Raw genomic sequence first — 20,520 nt, forward strand, 5'->3', positions numbered from 1 at the left:
GAACTCCACCATCCTGTAGAAACACTGCAGAGGCTGGGCTAGAATATCTCACTGAACTCCACCGTCCTGTAGAAACCCTAGAGGTGCTGAGCCAGAATATCTCACTGAACTCCACCGTCCTGTAGAAACACTACAGGGGCTGAGCCAGGATATCTCACTGAACTCCACCACCCTGCCAGAAACACTACAGGGGCTGAGCCAGGATATCTCACTTAACTCCCCCCCCCTTGTAGAAACACTATAGGGGCAGAGCCAGAATATCTCACTGAACTCCACCACCCTGTAGAAACACTACAGGGGCTGAGCCAGGATATCTCACTGAACTCCACCACCCTGCCAGAAACACTACAGGGGCTGAGCCAGAATATCTCACTTAACTCCCCCCCCCTTGTAGAAACACTACTGGGGCTGAGCCAGAATATCTCACTGAACTCCACCGCCCTGCCAGAAACACTACGGGGGCTGAGCCAGAATATCTCACTTAACTCCACCACTTTGTAGAAACACTACAGGGGCTGATCCAGAATATCTCTCTGAATTCCACCACTCTGTCGAAACACTACAGGGTCTGATCCAGAATATCTTACTGAATTCCAAAAACCCTTGTGGAACACTACAGGGGCTGATCCCGAATACCTCACTGAATTCCACCACCCTGTAGAAACACTACAGGGGCTGAGCCAGAATATCTCACTGAACTCCACCGTCTTGTCAGAAACACTACAGGGGCTGATCCAGAATATCTCACTAAACTCCACCACCCTGTAGAAACACTGCAGGGTCTGAGCCAGTAAATCTCACTGAACTCCACCGCCCTCTCAGAAACACTACAGGGGCTGAGCCAGAATATCTCACTGAACTCTGCCGCCCTCTCAGAAACCCTACTGGGGCTGAGCCAGAATATCTGACATATCATCAATGCCCTGTAGAAACACTACAGGGGCTGAGCCAGAATATCTCATTGAACTCCACCGCCCTGTAGAAACACTACAGGTGCTGGGCCAGAACACATCACTGAACTCCACCACCCTGTAGGAACACTATAGGGCCTGAGGAGGAATATCTCAATAAACCCCACTGCCCTGTAGAAACACTACAGGGGCGGAGCCAGAATATCTCACTTAACTTCACCGCCCTGTAGAAATACTACAGGGCCTTAGCCATATTATGTCACTGAACTCCACTGCCCTGTAGAAACACCATAGGGGCAGAGCCAGAATATCTCACTGAAATCCACCGCCCTGTAGAAACACTACAGGGTCTGAGCCAGAATATCTCATCGAACAACACTGTCCTGTAGAAACACTACAGGGCCTGAGCCATATTATGTCACTGACCTCCACTGCCCTGTAGAAACACTATAGGGGCAGAGCCAGAATTTCTCACTGAACTCCACCACCCTGGAGAAACACTACAGGGCCTTAGCCAGAATATCTCACTGAACTCCACCGCCCTGTAGAAACACTACAGGGGCTGAGCCAGAATATCTCACTAAACCCCACCCCCCTGTAGAAACACTACAGGGGCTGAGCCAGAATATCTCATTGAACTCCACCACACTGTTAGAAACACTAAAGGGGCTGAGCCAGAATATCTCACTTAACTTCACCACCCTGCAGAAACACTACAGGGCCTGAGCCATATTATGTCACTGAACTTCACCGCCCTGTAGAAACACTACAGGGGCTGACCAGAATATCTCACTGAACTCCAACACCCTGTAGGAACACTAAAGGGGCTGAGCCAGAATATCTCACTGAACTCCACCGCCCTGCCAGAAACACTACAGGGGCTGAGCAAGAATATCTCACTGAACTCCACCGTCCTGCCAGAAACTCTACAGGGGCTGAGCCAGGATATCTCACTGAACTCCACCATCCTGCCAGAAACTCTACAGGGGCTGAGCCAGAATATCTCACTGAACTCCACCGCCTGCCAGAAACACTACAGAGGTTGAGCCAGAATATCTCGCTGAACTCCACCACCCTGTAGAAACACTACAGGGCCTGAGCCAGAATATCACCCTGAACTCCACTTCCCTGTCAGAAACCCTACAGGGGCTGAGCCAGAATATCTCACTGAACTCCGCAGCCCTCTCAGAAACCCTACTGGGGCTGAGCCAGAATATCTCACTAAACCCCACAGCCCTGTAGAAACACTACAGGGGCTGAGACAGAATATCTCATTGAACTCCACCACCCTATAGAAACTCTACAGGGGCTGAGCCAGAATATCTCACTAAACCCCACCGCCCTGTAGAAACACTACAGGGGCTGAGCCAGAATATCTCACTAAACCCCACCGCCCTGTAGAAACACGACAGGGGCTGAGCCAGAATATCTCATTGAACTCCACCACACTGTTAGAAACACTACAGGGGCTGAGTCAGAATATCTCATTTAACTTCACTGCCCTGTAGAAACACTACAGGGCCTGAGCCATATTATGTCACTGAACTCCACAGCCCTGTAGAAACACTACTAGGGCTGAGCCAGATATCTCATTGAACTCCACTGTCCTGTAGAAACACTACAGGGCCTGAGCCATATTATGTCACTGACCTCCACTGCCCTGTAGAAACACCATAGGGGCAGAGCCAGAATATCTCACTCAACTCCACCACCCTGGAGAAACACTACAGGGCCTGAGCCTGAATATCTCACTGAACTCCACCGCCCTTTAGAAACACTACAGGGGCTGAGCCAGAATATCTCACTAAACCCCACCGTCTGTAGAAACCCTACAGGGGCTGAGCCAGAATATCTCATTGAACTCCACCACACTGTTAGAAACACTACAGGGGCTGAGTCAGAATATCTCATTTAACTTCACTGCCCTGTAGAAACACTACAGGGCCTGAGCCATATTATGTCACTGAACTCCACTGCCCTGTAGAAACACTATAGGGTCAGAGCCAGAATATCTCACTGAACTCCACCTCCCTGTAGGAACACTACAGGGCCTGAGCCAGAATATCTCACTGAAATCCACCACCCTGTAGAAACACTACAGGGGCTGAGCCAGAATATCTCACTAAACCCCACCCCCCTGTAGAAACACTACAAGGGCTGAGCCAGAATATCTCACTTAACTTCACCGCCCTGCAGAAACACTACAGGGCCTGAGCCATATTATGTCACTGAACTCCACCGCCCTGTAAAAACACTACAGGGCCTGAGCCAGAATATCTCACTGAACTCCACCGCCCTGCCAGAATCACTACAGGGGCTGAGCAAGAATATCTCACTGAACTCCACCGTCCTGCCAGAAACTCTACAGGGGCTGAGCCAGTATATCTCACTGAACTCCACCGTCCTGCCAGAAACTCTCCAGGGGCTGAGCCAGAATATCTCACTGAACTCCACCACCCTGTAGAAACACTACAGGGCCTGAGCCAGAATATCTCACTGAACTCCACCGCCCTGCCAGAAACACTACAGGGGCTGATCCAGAATATCTCACTCAACTCCACCACCTTGTAGAAACACTACAGAGGTTGAGCCAGAATATCTCACTGAACTCCACCACCCTGTAGAAACATTACAGGGCCTGAGCCAGAATATCACCCTGAACTCCACTGCCCTGTCAGAAACCCTACTGGGGCTGAGCCAGAATATCTCACATATCACCACTGCCCTGTAGAAACTCTACAGGGGCTGAACCAGATTATCTCACTAAACCCCACAGCCCTGTAGAAACACTACAGGGGCTGAGCCAGAATATCTCATTGAACTCCACTGTCCTGTAGAAACACTACAGGGCCTGAGCCATATTATGTCACTGACCTCCAATGCCCTGTAGAAACACTATGGGGCAGAGCCAGAATTTCTCACTGAACTCCACCACCCTGGAGAAACACTACAGGGCATGAGCCAGAATATCTCACTGAACTCCACCGCCCTGTAGAAACACTACAGGGGCTGAGCCAGAATATCTCACTAAACCCCACCGCCCTGTAAAAACACGACAGGGGCTTAGCCAGAATATCTCATTGAACTCCACCACACTGTTGGAAACACTACAGGGGCTGAGTCAGAATATCTCACTTAACGTCACCGCCCTGTAAAAACACTACAGGGCCTGAGACATATTATGTCACTGAACTACACTGCCCTGTAGAAACCCTATAGGGGTGGAGCCAGAATATCTCACTGAACTCCACCACCCTGTAGAAACACTACAGGGGCTGAGCCAGGATATCTCACTGAACTCCACCGCCCTGTAGAAACACAACAGGGGCTGATCCAGGATATCTCACTGAACTCCACCGCCCTGTAGAAACACTACAGGGGCTGAGCCAGAATATCTCATTGAACTCCACCACACTGTTAGAAACACTACAGGGGCTGAGTCAGAATATCTCACTGAACGCCACCACCCTGTAGAAACACTACAGGGCCTGAGCCAGAATATCACCCTGAACTCCACCGCCCTGTCAGAAAGCCTACAGGGGATGAGCCAGAATATCTCACTGAACTCCACCGCCCTCTCAGAAACCCTACTGGGGCTGAACCAGAATATCTGACATATCATCAATGCCCTGTAGAAACACTACAGGGGCTGAGCCAGATTATCTCTCTAAACCCCACAGCCCTGTAGAAACACTACAAGGGCTGATCCAGAATATCTCATTGAACTCCACCGCCCTGTAGAAACACTACAGGTGCTGGGCCAGAATACATCACTGAACTCCATCACCCTGTTGGAACACTATAGGACCTGAGCCAGAATATCTCAATAAACCCCACTTCCCTGTAGAAACACTACAGGGGCTGAGCCAGAATAGCTCACTTAACTTCACCGCCCTGTAGAAACACTACCGGGCCTGAGCCATATTATGTCACTGAACTCCATTGCCCTGTTGAAACACTATAGGGGCAGAGCCAGAATATCTCACTGAACTCCACCACCCTGTAGAAACACTATAGGGGCTGAGCCAGAATATCTCACTAAACCCCACCGCCCTGTAGAAACACGACAGGGGCTGAGCCAGAATATCTCACTGAACTCCACCGCCCTGTAGAAACACTACAGGGGCTGAGCCAGAATATCTCACTGAACTCCACCGCCCTGTAGAAACACTACAGGGGCTGAGCCAGAATATCTCACTAAACCCCACCGCCCTGTAGAAACACGACAGGGGCTGAGCCAGAATATCTCATTGAACTCCACCACACTGTTAGAAACACTACAGGGGCTGAGTCAGAATATCTCACTAAACCCCACCCCCCTGTAGAAACACTACAGAGGCTGAGCCAGAATATCTCATTGAACTCCACCACACTGTTAGAAACACTACGGGGGCTAACCAGAATATCTCACTGAACTCACACACCCTGTAGGAACACTAAAGGGGCTGAGCCAGAATATCTCACTGAACTCCACCGCCCTGCCAGAAACACTACAGGGGCTGAGCAAGAATATCTCACTGAACTCCACCGTCCTGCCAGAAAATCTACAGGGGCTGAGCAAGAATATCTCACTGAACTCCACCGCCCTGTAGAAACACTATAAGGGCTGAGTCAGAATATCTCACTGAACTCCACCACCCTGTAGAAACACTAAAGGGCCTAAGCCAGAATATCTCACTGAACTCCACCGCCCTTTAGAAACACTACAGGGGCTGAGCCAGAATATCTCACTAAACCCCGCCGCCCTGTAGAAACACTACAGGGGCTGAGCCAGAATATCTCATTGAACTCCACCACACTGTTAGAAACACTACAGGGGCTGAGTCAGAATATCTCATTTAACTTCACCGCCCTGTAGAAACACTACAGGGCCTGAGCCATATTATGTCACTGAACTCCACTGCCCTGTGGAAACACTATAGGGGCAGAGCCAGAATATCTCACTGAACTCCACCACCCTGTAGGAACACTACAGGGCCTGAGCCAGAATATCTCACTGAAATCCACCACCCTGTAGAAACACTACAGGGCCTGAGCCAGAATATCTCACTAAACCCCACCCCCCTGTAGAAACACTACAAGGGCTGAGCCAGAATATCTCACTTAACTTCACCGCCCTGCAGAAACACTACAGGGCCTGAGCCATATTATGTCACTGAACTCCACCGCCCTGTAAAAACACTACGGGGGCTGACCAGAATATCTCACTGAACTCCAACACCCTGTAGGAACACTAAAGGGGCTGAGCCAGAATATCTCACTGAACTCCACCGCCCTGCCAGAAACACTACAGGGGCTGAGCAAGAATATCTCACTGAACTCCACCGTCCTGCCAGAAACTCTACAGGGGCTGAGCCAGTATATCTCACTGAACTCCACCGTCCTGCCAGAAACTCTCCAGGGGCTGAGCCAGAATATCTCACTGAACTCCACCACCCTGTAGAAACACTACAGGGCATAAGCCAGAATATCTCACTGAACTCCACCGCCCTGCCAGAAACACTACAGGGGCTGAGCCAGAATATCTCACTGAACTCCACCGTCCTGTAGAAACACTACAGGGGCTGATCCAGAATATCTCACTTAACTCCACCACCTTGTAGAAACACTACAGAGGTTGAGCCAGAATATCTCACTGAACTCCACCACCCTGTAGAAACATTACAGGGCCTGAGCCAGAATATCACCCTGAACTCCACTGCCCTGTCAGAAAACCTACAGGGGCTGAGCCAGAATATCTCACTGAACTCCGCAGCCCTCTCAGAAACCCTACTGGGGCTGAGCCAGAATATCTAACATATCACCAATGCCCTGTAGAAACTCTACAGGGGCTGAGCCAGATTATCTCACTAAACCCCACAGCCCTGTAGAAACACTGCAGGGGCTGAGCCAGAATATCTCATTGAACTCCACTGTCCTGTAGAAACACTACAGGGCCTGAGCCATATTATGTCACTGACCTCCAATGCCCTGTAGAAACACTATAGGGGCAGAGCCAGAATTTCTCACTGAACTCCACCACCCTGGAGAAACACTACAGGGCATGAGCCAGAATATCTCACTGAACTCCACCGCCCTGTAGAAACACTACAGGGGCTGAGCCAGAATATCTCACTAAACCCCACCGCCCTGTAAAAACACGACAGGGGCTTAGCCAGAATATCTCATTGAACTCCACCACACTGTTAGAAACACTACAGGTGCTGAGTCAGAATATCTCACTTAACGTCACCGCCCTGTAAAAACACTACAGGGCCTGAGACATATTATGTCACTGAACTACACTGCCCTGTAGAAACCCTATAGGGGTGGAGCCAGAATATCTCACTGAACTCCACCACCCTGTAGAAACACTACAGGGGCTGAGTCAGGATATCTCACTGAACTCCACCGCCCTGTAGAAACACAACAGGGGCTGATCCAGGATATCTCACTGAACTCCACCGCCCTGTAGAAACACTACAGGGGCTGAGCCAGAATATCTCATTGAACTCCACCACACTGTTAGAAACACTACAGGGGCTGAGTCAGAATATCTCACTGAACTCCACCACCCTGTAGAAACACTACAGGGCCTGAGCCAGAATATCACCCTGAACTCCACCGCCCTGTCAGAAACCCTACAGGGGATGAGCCAGAATATCTCACTGAACTCCGCCGCCCTCTCAGAAACCCTACTGGGGCTGAACCAGAATATCTGACATATCATCAATGCCCTGTAGAAACACTACAGGGGCTGAGCCAGATTATCTCTCTAAACCCCACAGCCCTGTAGAAACACTACAGGGGCTGATCCAGAATATCTCACTTAACTTCACCACCCTGTAGAAACACTACAGGGGCTGAGCCATATTATGTCACTGAACTCCACTGCCCTGTAGAAACACCATGGGGGCAGAGCCAGAATATCTCACTGAACTCCACCGCCCTGTAGAAACGCTACAGGGTCTGAGCCAGAATATCGCATTGAACTCCACTGTCCTGTAGAAACACTACAGGGCCTGAGCCATATTATGTCACTGACCTCCATTGCCCTGTTGAAACACTAGGGGCAGAGCCAGAATATCTCACTGAACTCCACCACCCTGTAGAAACACTACAGGGGCTGAGCCAGAATATCTCACTAAACCCCACCGCCCTGTAGAAACACGACAGGGGCTGAGCCAGAATATCTCACTAAACGTCACCCCCCTGTAGAAACACTACAGAGGCTGAGCCAGAATATCTCATTGAACTCCACCACACTGTTAGAAACACTACGGGGGCTGACCAGAATATCTCACTGAACTCACACACCCTGTAGGAACACTAAAGGGGCTGAGCCGGAATATCTCACTGAACTCCACCGCCCTGCCAGAAACACTACAGGGGCTGAGCAAGAATATCTCACTGAACTCCACCGTCCTGCCAGTAACTCTACAGGGGCTGAGCCAGAATATCTCACTGAACTCCACCGCCCTGCCAGAAACACTACAGGGGCTGAGCCTGAATATCTCATTGAACTCCACTGTCCTGTAGAAACACTACAGGGCCTGAGCCATATTATGTCACTGACCTCCACTGCCCTGTAGAAACACTATAGGGGCTGAGCCAGAATATCTCACTGAACTCCACCACCCTGTAGAAACACTAAAGGGCCTAAGCCAGAATATCTCACTGAACTCCACCGCCCTTTAGAAACACTACAGGGGCTGAGCCAGAATATCTCACTGAACTCCACCACACTGTTAGAAACACTACAGGGGCTGAGTCAGAATATCTCATTTAACTTCACCGCCCTGTAGAAACACTACCGGGCCTGAGCCATATTATGTCACTGAACTCCACTGCCCTGTAGAAACACCATAGGGGCAGAGCCAGAATATCTCACTGAACTCCACCGCCCTGTAGAAACACTACAGGGCCTGAGCCAGAATATCTCACTGAAATCCACCGCCCTGTAGAAACACTACAGGGGCTGAGCCAGAATATCTCACTAAACGCCACCCCCCTGTAGAAACACTACAGGGGCTGAGCCAGAATATCTCATTGAACTCCACCACACTGTTAGAAACACTACAGGGGCTGAGCCAGAATATCTCACTTAACTTCACCGCCCTGCAGAAACACTACAGGGCCTGAGCCATATTATGTCACTGAACATCACCGCCCTGTAGAAACACTACGGGGGCTGACCAGAATATCTCACTGAACTCACACACCCTGTAGGAACACTAAAGGGGCTGAGCCAGAATATCTCACTGAACTCCACCGCCCGTTAGCAACACTACAGGGCCTGAGCTAGAATATCACCCTGAACTCCACTGCCCTGTCAGAAACCCTACAGGGGCTGAGCCAGAATATCTCACTGAACTCCGCAGCCCTCTCAGAAACCCTACTGGGGCTGAGACAGAATATCTCACTGAACTCCACCGTCCTGCCAGAAACTCTACAGGGGCTGAGCCAGGATATCTCACTGAACTCCACCATCCATGCCAGAAACTCTACAGGGGCTGAGCCAGAATATCTCACTGAACTCCACCGCCCTGCCAGAAACACTACAGGGGCTGAGCCAGAATATGTCACTGAACTCCACCGTCCTATAGAAACACTACAGGGCTTGAGCCAGAATATCTCACTTAACTCCACAACCTTGTAGAAACACTACAGAGGTTGAGCCAGAATATCTCACTGAACTCCACCACCCTGTAGAAACACTACAAGGCCTGAGCTAGAATATCACCCTGAACTCCACTGCCCTCTCAGAAACCCTACTGGGGCTGAGACAGAATATCTCACATATCACCACTGCCCTGTAGAAACTCTACAGGGGCTGAGCCAGATTATCTCACTAAACCCCACAGCCCTGTAGAAACACTACAGGGGCTGAGCCTGAATATCTCATTGAACTCCACTGTCCTGTAGAAACACTACAGGGCCTGAGCCATATTATGTCACTGACCTCCACTGCCCTGTAGAAACACTATAGGGGCAGAGCCAGAATATCTCATTGAACTCCACCACCCTGTAGAAACTCTACAGGGCCTGAGCCAGAATATCTCACTGAACTCCACCGCCCTGTAGAAACACTATAGGGGTGGAGCCAGAATATCTCACTGAACTCCACCACCCTGTAGAAACACTACAGGGCCTGAGCCAGAATATCTCACTGAACTCCACTGTCCTGTAGAAACACTACAGGAGCTGAGCCAGAATATCTCACTAAACCCCACCGTCCTGTAGAAACACTACAGGGGCTGAGCCAGAATATCTCATTGAACTCCGCCACACTGTTAGAAACACTACAGGGCTGATTCAGAATATCTCAATTAACTTCACCGCCCTTTAGAAACACTACAGGGCCTGAGCCATATTATGTCACTAAACTCCACAGCCCTGTAGAAACACTACAGGGGCTGAGCCAGAATATCTCATTGAACTCCACTGTCCTGTAGAAACACTACAGGGCCTGAGCCATATTATGTCACTGACCTCCACTGCCCTGTAGAAACACTACAGGGGCTGAGCCAGAATATCTCATTGAACTCCACCCCACTGTTAGAAACACTACAGGGGCCGAGTCAGAATATCTCACTTAACTTCACCGCCCTGTAAAAACACTACAGGGCCTGAGACATATTATGTCACTGAACTACACTGTCCTGTAGAAACACTATAGGGGCTGAGCCAGAATATCCCACTGAACTCCACCACCCTGTAGAAACACTACAGGGCCTGAGCCAGAATATCTCACTGAAATCCTCCGCCCTGTAGAAACACTACAGGGGCTGAGCCAGAATATCTCACTAAACCCCACCCCCCTGTAGAAACACTACAGGGGCTGAGTCAGAATATCTCACTTAACTTCACCGCCCTGCAGAAACACTACAGGGCCTGAGCCATATTATGTCACTCTACTCCACCGCCCTGTAAAAACACTACTGGGGCTGACCAGAATATCTCACTGAACTCCACCGTCCTGCCAGAAACTCTACAGGGGCTGAGCCAGTATATCTCACTGAACTCCACCGTCCTGCCAGAAACTCCACAGGGGCTGAGCCAGAATATCTCACTGAACTCCACCGCCCTGCCAGAAACACTACAGGGGCTGAGCCAGAATATGTCACTGAACTCCACTGTCCTGTAGAAAGACTACAGGGCCTGAGCCAGAATATCTCACTTAACTCCACCACCTTGTAGAAACACTACAGAGGTTGAGCCAGAATATCTCACTGAACTCCACCACCCTGTAGAAACACTACAGGGCCTGAGCCAGAATATCACCCTGAACTCCACTGCCCTGTCAGAAAACCTACAGGGGCTGAGCCAGAATATCTCACTGAACTCCGCAGCCCTCTCAGAAACCCTACTGGGGCTGAGCCAGAATATCTCACATATCACCACTGCCCTGTAGAAACTCTACAGGGGCTGAGCCAGATTATCTCACTAAACCCCACAGCCCTGTAGAAACACTACAGGGGCTGATCCAGAATATCTCATTGAACTCCACTGTCCTGTACAAACACTACAGGGCCTGAGCCATATTATGTCACTGACCTCCAATGCCCTGTAGAAACACTATAGGGGCAGAGCAAGAATATCTCACTTTACTCCACCACCCTGTAGAAACACTACAGGGCCTGAGCCATAATATCTCACTGAACTCCACCGCCCTGTAGAATCACTACAGGGGCTGAGCCACAATATCTCACTAAACCCCACCGCCCTGTAAAAACACGACAGGGCCTGAGACATATTATGTCACTGAACTTCACTGCCCTGTAGGAACACTATAGGGGTGGAGCCAGAATATCTCACTGAACTCCACCACCCTGTAGAAACACTACAGGGCCCGAGCCAGAATATCTCACTGAACTCCACCGCCCTGTAGAAACACTACAGGGGCTGAGCCAGAATATCTCACTAAACACCACCGCCCTGTAGAAACACTACAGGGGCTGAGCCAGAATATCTCATTGAACTCCACCACACTGTTAGAAACACTACAGGGGCTGAGTCAGAATATCTCAATTAACTTCACCACCCTGTAGAAACACTACAGGGCCTGAGCCAGAATATCTCACTGAACTCCACCGCCCTGTAGAAACACTACAGGGGCTGAGCCAGAATATCTCACTAAACCCCACCGCCCTGTAGAAACACGACAGGGGCTGAGCCAGAATATCTCATTGAACTCCACCACACTGTTAGAAACACTACAGGGGCCGAGTCAGAATATCTCACTTAACTTCACCGCCCTGTAAAAACACTACAGGGCCTGAGACATATTATGTCACTGAACTACACTGCCCTGTAGAAACACTATAGGGGCAGAGCCAGAATATCTCGCTTAACTCCACCACCCTGTAGAAACACTACAGGGCCTGAGCCAGAATATCTCACTGAACTCCACCGCCCTGTAGAAACACTACAGGGGCTGAGCCAGAATATCTCACTAAACCCCACCTCTCTGTAAAAACATGACAGGGGCTGAGCCAGAATATCTCATTGAACTCCAGCACACTGTTAGAAACACTACAGGGGCTGAGTCAGAATATCTCACTTAACTTCACGGCCCTGTAAAAACACTACAGGGCCTGAGACATATTATGTCACTGAACTACACTGCCCTGTAGAAACACTATAGGGATGGAGCCAGAATATCTCACTGAACTCCACGGCCCTGTAGAAACACTACAGGGTCTGAGCCAGAATATCTCACTAAACACCACCGCCCTGTAGAAACACTACAGGGGCTGAGCCAGAATATCTCATTGAACTCCAACACACTGTTAGAAACACTACAGGGGCTGAGTCAGAATATCTCAATTAACTTCACCGCCCTGTAGAAACACTACAGGGCCTGAGCCATATTATGTCACTGAACTCCACTGCCCTGTAGAAACACTATAGGGGCAGAGCCAGAATATCTCACTGAACTCCACCACCCTGTAGAAACACTACAGGGCCTGAGCCAGAATATCTCACTGAAATCCACTGCCCTGTAGAAACACTACAGGGGCTGAGCCAGAATATCTCACTGAACCCCACCCCCCTGTAGAAACACTACAGGGGCTGAGCCAGAATATCTCATTGAACTCCACCACACTGTTAGAAACACTACAGGGGCTGAGCCAGAATATCTCACTAAACCCCACCCCCCTGTAGAAACACTACCGGGGCTGAGCCAGAATATCTCATTGAACTCCACCACACTGTTAGAAACACTACAGGGCCTGAGCCAGAATATCTCACTAAACCCCACCCCCCTGTAGAAACACTAGAGGGGCTGAGGCAGAATATCTCATTGAACTCCACCACACTGTTAGAAACACTACAGGGGCTGAGCCAGAATATCTCACTGAACTCGACTGCCCTGTCAAACACTACAGGGGCTGAGCCAGAATATCTTACTAAACTCCACCGCCCTGTCGAAACACTACAGGGGCTGAGCCAGGATATCTCACTGAACTCCACCGTCCTGTAGAAACACTACACGAGCTGGGACAGAATATCTCACTGAACTCCACCACCCCGTAGAAACACTAGAGGTGCTGAGCCAGAATATCTCACTGAACTCCACCGTCCTGTAGAAACACGCTTATACTGCCGGCTCCTGCTTCTATGTGCTGGGTTTGTTATGGCGAGTTTTTCCTTTCCTCCCAGATTCTTCTCGTAAAACCCTCATTCAGACAATGGTAGTAAGCCGCTTAGACTATTTCAACACTTGCCTGGTCTCAGCCAATGAGTCCTCGCTTAGCAGATTGCAGGTGGTTCAGAACACCGCAGCGCGCCTTGTCTCAAATGCCCCCCAGAAAACTGCCTCCCTTCCTCCCCTTCAACAGCTTCATTGGCTTCCAGTGCGTAAGCGGGTTAAATTCTAAATCTGCTGCACCGTCCACAAGGCCTTGTATAACAATGGCTCCCTCTACATCACCAAGAAATGTAATCATTATGTCCCTTCTAGAACCCTCCTGTCAAGAACCAAATCGCTTCTCTTGGTCCCACGGATCAGCAAATCAGGGTTAGGTGGGAAAACCTTTTGCTACCTCGCTCCCCTTTATCGGAATCAACTCCCCATTTTACTGAGACAATGTCCTGACTATCTCCGATTTAGAAAGCTTCTTAAGACTGCTCTGTTCTGATAATGCTTGTCAGCCTGTCCAGCAGCATGGTTCAAAGCTTTGGGGGTGATTTAGGCGCTATATAAAACCCATAAATAAATGAACTAATTAATGTGAGGTGTGAAATTACCGCATCTGAATTTCCGATAAACTTAGCATGAATGTCTAAGGGGAAGATTGATTTAAACAAAGGAAATGCTGCATCACATATACACAATGGAGATTAGTAGAAATCTAAAAAAATCTTGAAAATACAAAGTTTAGGGACAAATTAAGTAACTGTACCCTGGCGTGAGTGCACGTTACCACTAAATACCATACAATACCATACCATACCATACCATACCATACCATATCGCCATCCCATTATATCCATTACCACCATACCAAACCATCCCATACCACTATACCATACTATACAATGATCTCACCCTATAGTACACCCACCATACCATCATAACATTCCATTCCATACCAGTCCACACCATCCCATCCAATCCAATCCAATCCCATCCCACCATAACATCCCATAACATACCATACATACCATACCATTCCGTAGCACACCATACCATAGCATACCACACTACACCACACTATACCAAAGCCCGTCACACCACACCATACTAGGGTATACCATACCACACCACCCCATACCATAGCCCACCAGACCACATCATACCATAGTACACCACACCATACATGCCATACCAGTCCACACCATCCCATCCCATCCAACCCCATCCCACCATAACATCCCATAACATACCATACATACCATACCATTCTGTAGCACACCACACTATAACATACTGCCATCCCATGCCATGCATTACCACCATAGCAAACCATCCCATACCACTATACCATAATATACCATGATCTCACCCTATAGTACACCCACCATACCATCATAACATTCCATACCATACCAGTCCATACTATCCTATCCGATACCATCCCACCATAACATCCCATAGCATACCATTTTGTAGCACACCACACCATACCATACCATACCACCCCACACCATACCATTACACACAACACTATACCGCACCATATCCTAGCCCACACAACCATACCATAGCACACCACACCATTTCGTAGCACACCACACCATACCATACCATGCCATACCACCCCACACCATACCATACCACACAACACTATACCACACCATACCATAGCACACCACACCATACCAAAGCACACCACATCATACCATTGCCCACCACACCATATCACACCATACAATAGTATGCCACACCATACCATACCACACAATCCCATGCCATACCACACCAAACCATACCATAGCCCACCATCCCATACCATATCACACGATACAATACCATACCATACCACACCACAACATACCATATCATTTTCATGAACAGTAATATTCAGAGCTAATCATCGCAATGATATTTACCTTTATAACTCTTTACCGCCTCTGGGCCCCGAATCTTCAAATTATTACACCTGTAGTAACACATACATGATCTTTGTATTAAAGAGCAATGACAGCTACAGGAACAAAGTATGAACATCACATAAGACCTGTATTTGAAATAAGATTCAGTTTTAAGAGCAGCACCTGCGGACCAGAGCTCAGTGTGAGTTACTGTTCATACGCTACTGTCAAAGCTCTAACGATACCCAAAAGTACCTTCAATATCTTCTAATAGGAAGTGGGTGTTCTAAGCCAAATAGCTCAGTGAGACCAGTGCGCTTCTTGTGAGGCCACGGAGTGCCTCAGCGTGGGTCTTCTAGGAGCGTCCATTGGATCAGTGAAAGGGGGGCTGACTTGTTGCATCTGCTCCTGGTGGAGTCTCGTGTATATACTTAAAAATTCACAGAAAAACCATAGGTTTCAGGCACGTTATAGTTAGTTGGACATTTCATTCATACAAAACAATAGAAATTCCGGTGTTATAGTTAGTTCAGCTAACTATACCTCGCACCCCCGCAATGCACTGCAGATGACATCACATATTACATCATTCATGACATGGTCAGTGACATCACTGATGACATATCAAATGATATCACTGATTACATCATCCACGTGAAAATCTGATACATCTCCTCACACCCTAATGTAACCTTTCATACACCCACTCTAAAATATACACTACCATTTTTGAAACCCTACACACACCAATACCAGTTATAACATACACACTGACTGATTTACAGGTCTACACACACATCCAGTCATTCACCCATACAGTCAATCATACATGCAGTCAATCATCAATACAACACTATGATACGCACTCATACAGCTACACAGACGCCACTCATCCAGAGTTACTCACACATCTAGTCAGTCATGCAAAGAATCAATCACACTCCCATTTACTCACCTTAAAATAAATACACACCAACTCACTTATTCCTACAGAAACTAATCAAAACTTACTCTTCTACAATCACTCATACAAGTACACATTCATCCATAAATCCACTGTCACTATCACTTACTCTCACATATACTTATTTAAATACACCATTACTGAAATATACTGTCTTTTACCTATGTAGTTACTCGCACATTTACCACTAAGACATCCATTCACTCACAACACACCCATACACTCACTCACCCGCCCATACAGCTGTTTACTTATACAGTCTTGAACCCATACACCCAGTGTATTAACCACTCGCACATCTCTGCAGTCACACACTTCCCACGCCCACATACACTGAGTCACCCATACAAATACTCAGGTAACCAAACAATAACTGATATAAACATTCATGTAGCTACTCATCAACGCATGCACACACTTACACACCAAGTTACACACTGATACAAAGATTCACACAGTTTAGTCACTAACCCATGCATTCAGTAACACATGTTTAATCACTCACTCATACAGACACTCGCACACCCACAAAATCATCCATACAGACACTCGTACACCCATTAATTTCTCAATACACCTTGGAATTTATTTATATACATCATATTTAAACTTTACAGAAGCACACAGTCACTGGATGATGTCATCAGTGATGTCATGAATGATGTAATATGTGATGTCATCAGCAGTGCATTGTGGGGGTGCGAGTTATAGTTAGCTGATCTAACTATAACGCCAGAATTTATATGGTTTTGTACGAATGAAAGGTCCTTCTAACTATAACGTGCCTGAAACCTATGGTTTTTTCAGTGAATTTCAAAGGTTTTTGAAATGTTAATTTTTAACTATAACGTGCCTGAAATCTATGTTTTTTTTGTGAATTTCAAAGGTTTTTTAAATGCTAATCTCTAACTATAACGTGCCTGAAACCTATGGTTTTTTCAGTGAATTTGGAAGGTTTTTAAACTAACTATAACATGTCTGAATATAGTGTACCTGAATCCTACAACAAATACTATAAAATACAGAGCCAAAGTGGGGGCCTGTCTGGATTGATGTGTGAGGGTAATAATTTTGTTATGCATATTGTGGACATATTTGTTTTAGATGATTTAAAAAGTGCTACACATTTCCAGACCACTTCAGAGCACTTCACTTTGCTCCCTTAACCATATTCCCTACTCAGTTATTTGCAATTATTAATGTATGAATGTGCTTATATTTGTACATGAATTTAGTAATTGTGTTACCTAGACTTTTAACTTATTTGTTTATTACATGTTAATATTTCAGAGAATTTTATTAAGAACGTTATAGATTCAGCAACAATATAAAAAAAATTAAATTGAAAAAAGGCCATGGTGTTACAGGCATGTGCAACAAATGTGAAATGAAAAGTTTTATAAAACACACAGTACACATTTGCCTGATAATTCTAGTTTCGCTGCTCACCAGATACAAAGGCGATACATGAATCTGCATTAAAAATGCTCAGTTTTTTTCCAATCCAAAATTATTATTTCTATAAATGTGTGGGTGCCGTAAAGGTGAAAATATTTACACATATTGCACAATCTGATGAAACATGCACCTTAGCTATAGGTTGACATACACCCCGCTCCCGCGCACCGCCGCCCCTAACACCCCCGGACACCTTTCACTGACGGTATGTTTCTGGTACCTTTACGTAGGGCTTCGCTTTGGGCCAGCAGGGCGAAGAGCATGTCTGTGCTGGGCGAGCCCTTGGGGGTGTTCGGCTCCTTGAGGGCATCCATCACGCATTGCTTCCCCCGCTCTGCCTGCCACTCCCAGGCGGGGTTCAGGCCTCGGTCCTCCGGTCCAGTCCCACCCAGGCCTGGCTCGGAGGAGGCTGGCGGCACAGGCAGGGTTTCAGGTCCCTGTGGAGGGCGCAGGGAGGGAGGCTGCATGCCGGCACACGCAGAGCGGGAGGTGGTGGGAGGAGGTGCGGAGCAGGCACAGCAGGTGGGAGTAGCTGTGGGAAATGAGGGCTTCACGCTGCACAGAGAGCAGAGTCATGGGTAAGGGCTGCCTGGGATCAGGTACCGGTGAGAGTTGCAGGTAGCAGGCAGAGCAGCGTGAAGTAACCCTGAAAATAGGATTTTCACAGGGAGCAGGCAGGGGTGCTGCGGGCATGCTTGAACCAGGCATGTATGTAGTAGATGGGAGTGATCCAGAGGGCAGGGTGTCCACAGAAAGCAGGTAGGTGTGCTGCAGAGATGCTGGGAACAGGCCAGTCTGAAGGAGAGTGATCCTGAGTGCAGGGTGTTCACAGGGAGCAGGCAAGGATGCTAGAAACAGGCAGGTCTGGAAGGAAGTGACCCTGACTACATGGTGTTCACAGGGAGCAGGCACCGACAGTGCGGGGAGGCTGGATGCAGGCAGGTATGGAGGAGACTTTTCTCATGCCGGCTGTTCACAGAGAGCAGGCAGGGGTCATGCGTGGTAGCTGGAAGCAGGCAAGCAAGGAGGAGTTTGTTCTTATGTAGGCTGTTCACAGGTAGCAGGCTAGGGTGCTGCGGGTATGCTGGAATCAGGCAGGTATGGAAGGGAGTGATCTTGAGCGCAGGGAGTTTACAGGGAGCAGGCAGAAGCGCTGCAAACTGTCTGGGAGCAGTCAGGAATAGTAAGATCAGGCAGGAGAGGTTGGACTGCACCGTGTGGCTTTCAGAGCTCATGGAAAGCAGATAGAGGCACTAGAGTAGGCAGAGTATGGAGGGGTCATGAGGGAGGTGCAAAGGCATTAAAACAATTAGTTTGGCTGTCCAGAACACGGACTCCCCCGAGTACAAGAAGAAAGGGACCCTCAATCTTGTTACACATGTTAAGGCACCCCGGGCGCATGTGTCCCGTACAAAAGCAGGAAGTCACAAGAGCTCACCATCAAGTGAAAGTGATGTGAAGTGCACGCGCCAGCGTGAAACACAGCACCAAGAGACAGTTCTGTGCTGCAGATAGTAACAGTAGCGATAACATGATCTGTGTATTATTGCTGTGTTTACATCTGTATAGCGCTTCATAAGCTTGACAACGCTCCGAAGCTTTTCGAGAAGGGGTAACACGCTACTCTGGTATTCACCTGGATGGAAATGTGTAGGTGGCCTTGTGTGTGAGGATCTGAGCTGGTAGAATGCAATAACAATAACACTACAACCGATGACAACTATCAACACCACAACCGATGATAATAACAACACCACAACTAACGACAAAAAAAACAACAACAACTACAGTAATAATAATTATGATATTAAAAAATTAAGAGCAGGGGCTCAATTAAATGAAGCGCGGGAGCCCACTCTTCATTTAAAAAAAAACAATTTTGCCGGGATTTACAGACCCAGCGCGAATTTCGCAGAAATAAAAAGAAAAACGCTTTTTTTTGGCCCTGGGGCTCCTTGTGGGCCTAGGTGGTAAGGGTGATTCTAACCTACCCCCTTTTCCTCTTTCTCACCTTTGCTTCCCTGTTTTCTTGTGACTCGGTTCTATTGATTCAGAAAATGGGGTGGTGATGAACAGAGTGTCTGAATTGAGCAGACCACTCTTACCCAGTCAAAAGATCAGGGCTTGATCCATCACCGTTATTTATCTCACTGCCCCATCCCAGCTCAGAACCTGGCTATATGCAAATCAGTCTGTCCCTGGCCCAGTGCATCATGGGAACAGGGCAGACTAAACTACCAAGCCAATTCTTCACCAGAAAGGAGACAAGCTACCGGGGACCGGTTTCTGGCATTTCAGCCTTCTTCGGCCCGGCTTGCTTGAATCCTGATGGGGCAGTGAGAAAGGGACTCATGTCTGAGTATACCCTGCCACACCTATAGTGGCCAAAAACGATTCAGAAAAGGGGGTGGTGATGAACAGAGTGTCTGAATTGAGCAGACCACTCTTACCCAGTCAAAAGATCAGGGCTTGATCCATCACCGTTATTTATCTCACTGCCCCATCCCAGCTCAGAACCTGGCTATATGCAAATCAGTCTGTCCCTGGCCCAGTGCATCATGGGAACAGGGCAGACTAAACTACCAAGCCAATTCTTCACCAGAAAGGAGACAAGCTACCGGGGACCGGTTTCTGGCATTTCAGCCTTCTTCGGCCCGGCTTGCTTGA

General features: G+C 48.1%; 1 protein-coding gene across 1 annotated transcript in view; it reads right to left on the minus strand.

The window, feature by feature from the left end:
• The window catches only part of LOC147711637 (E3 ubiquitin-protein ligase TRIM15-like), a 193,028-nt gene that overhangs the window by 20,716 nt on the left and 151,792 nt on the right, over positions 1-20,520 (minus strand). Inside the window, exon 4 of the mRNA XM_086920214.1 lies at positions 15,450-15,499. Within this exon, the coding sequence (XP_086776340.1) occupies positions 15,450-15,499 (50 nt within the window). The remainder of the gene's footprint in view (positions 1-15,449; positions 15,500-20,520) is intronic.

The sequence above is a fragment of the Lissotriton vulgaris genome, chromosome 5, assembly GCF_964263255.1.
Source record: "Lissotriton vulgaris chromosome 5, aLisVul1.2, whole genome shotgun sequence".
In the NCBI taxonomy this organism is placed as follows: Eukaryota; Metazoa; Chordata; class Amphibia; order Caudata; family Salamandridae; genus Lissotriton; species Lissotriton vulgaris.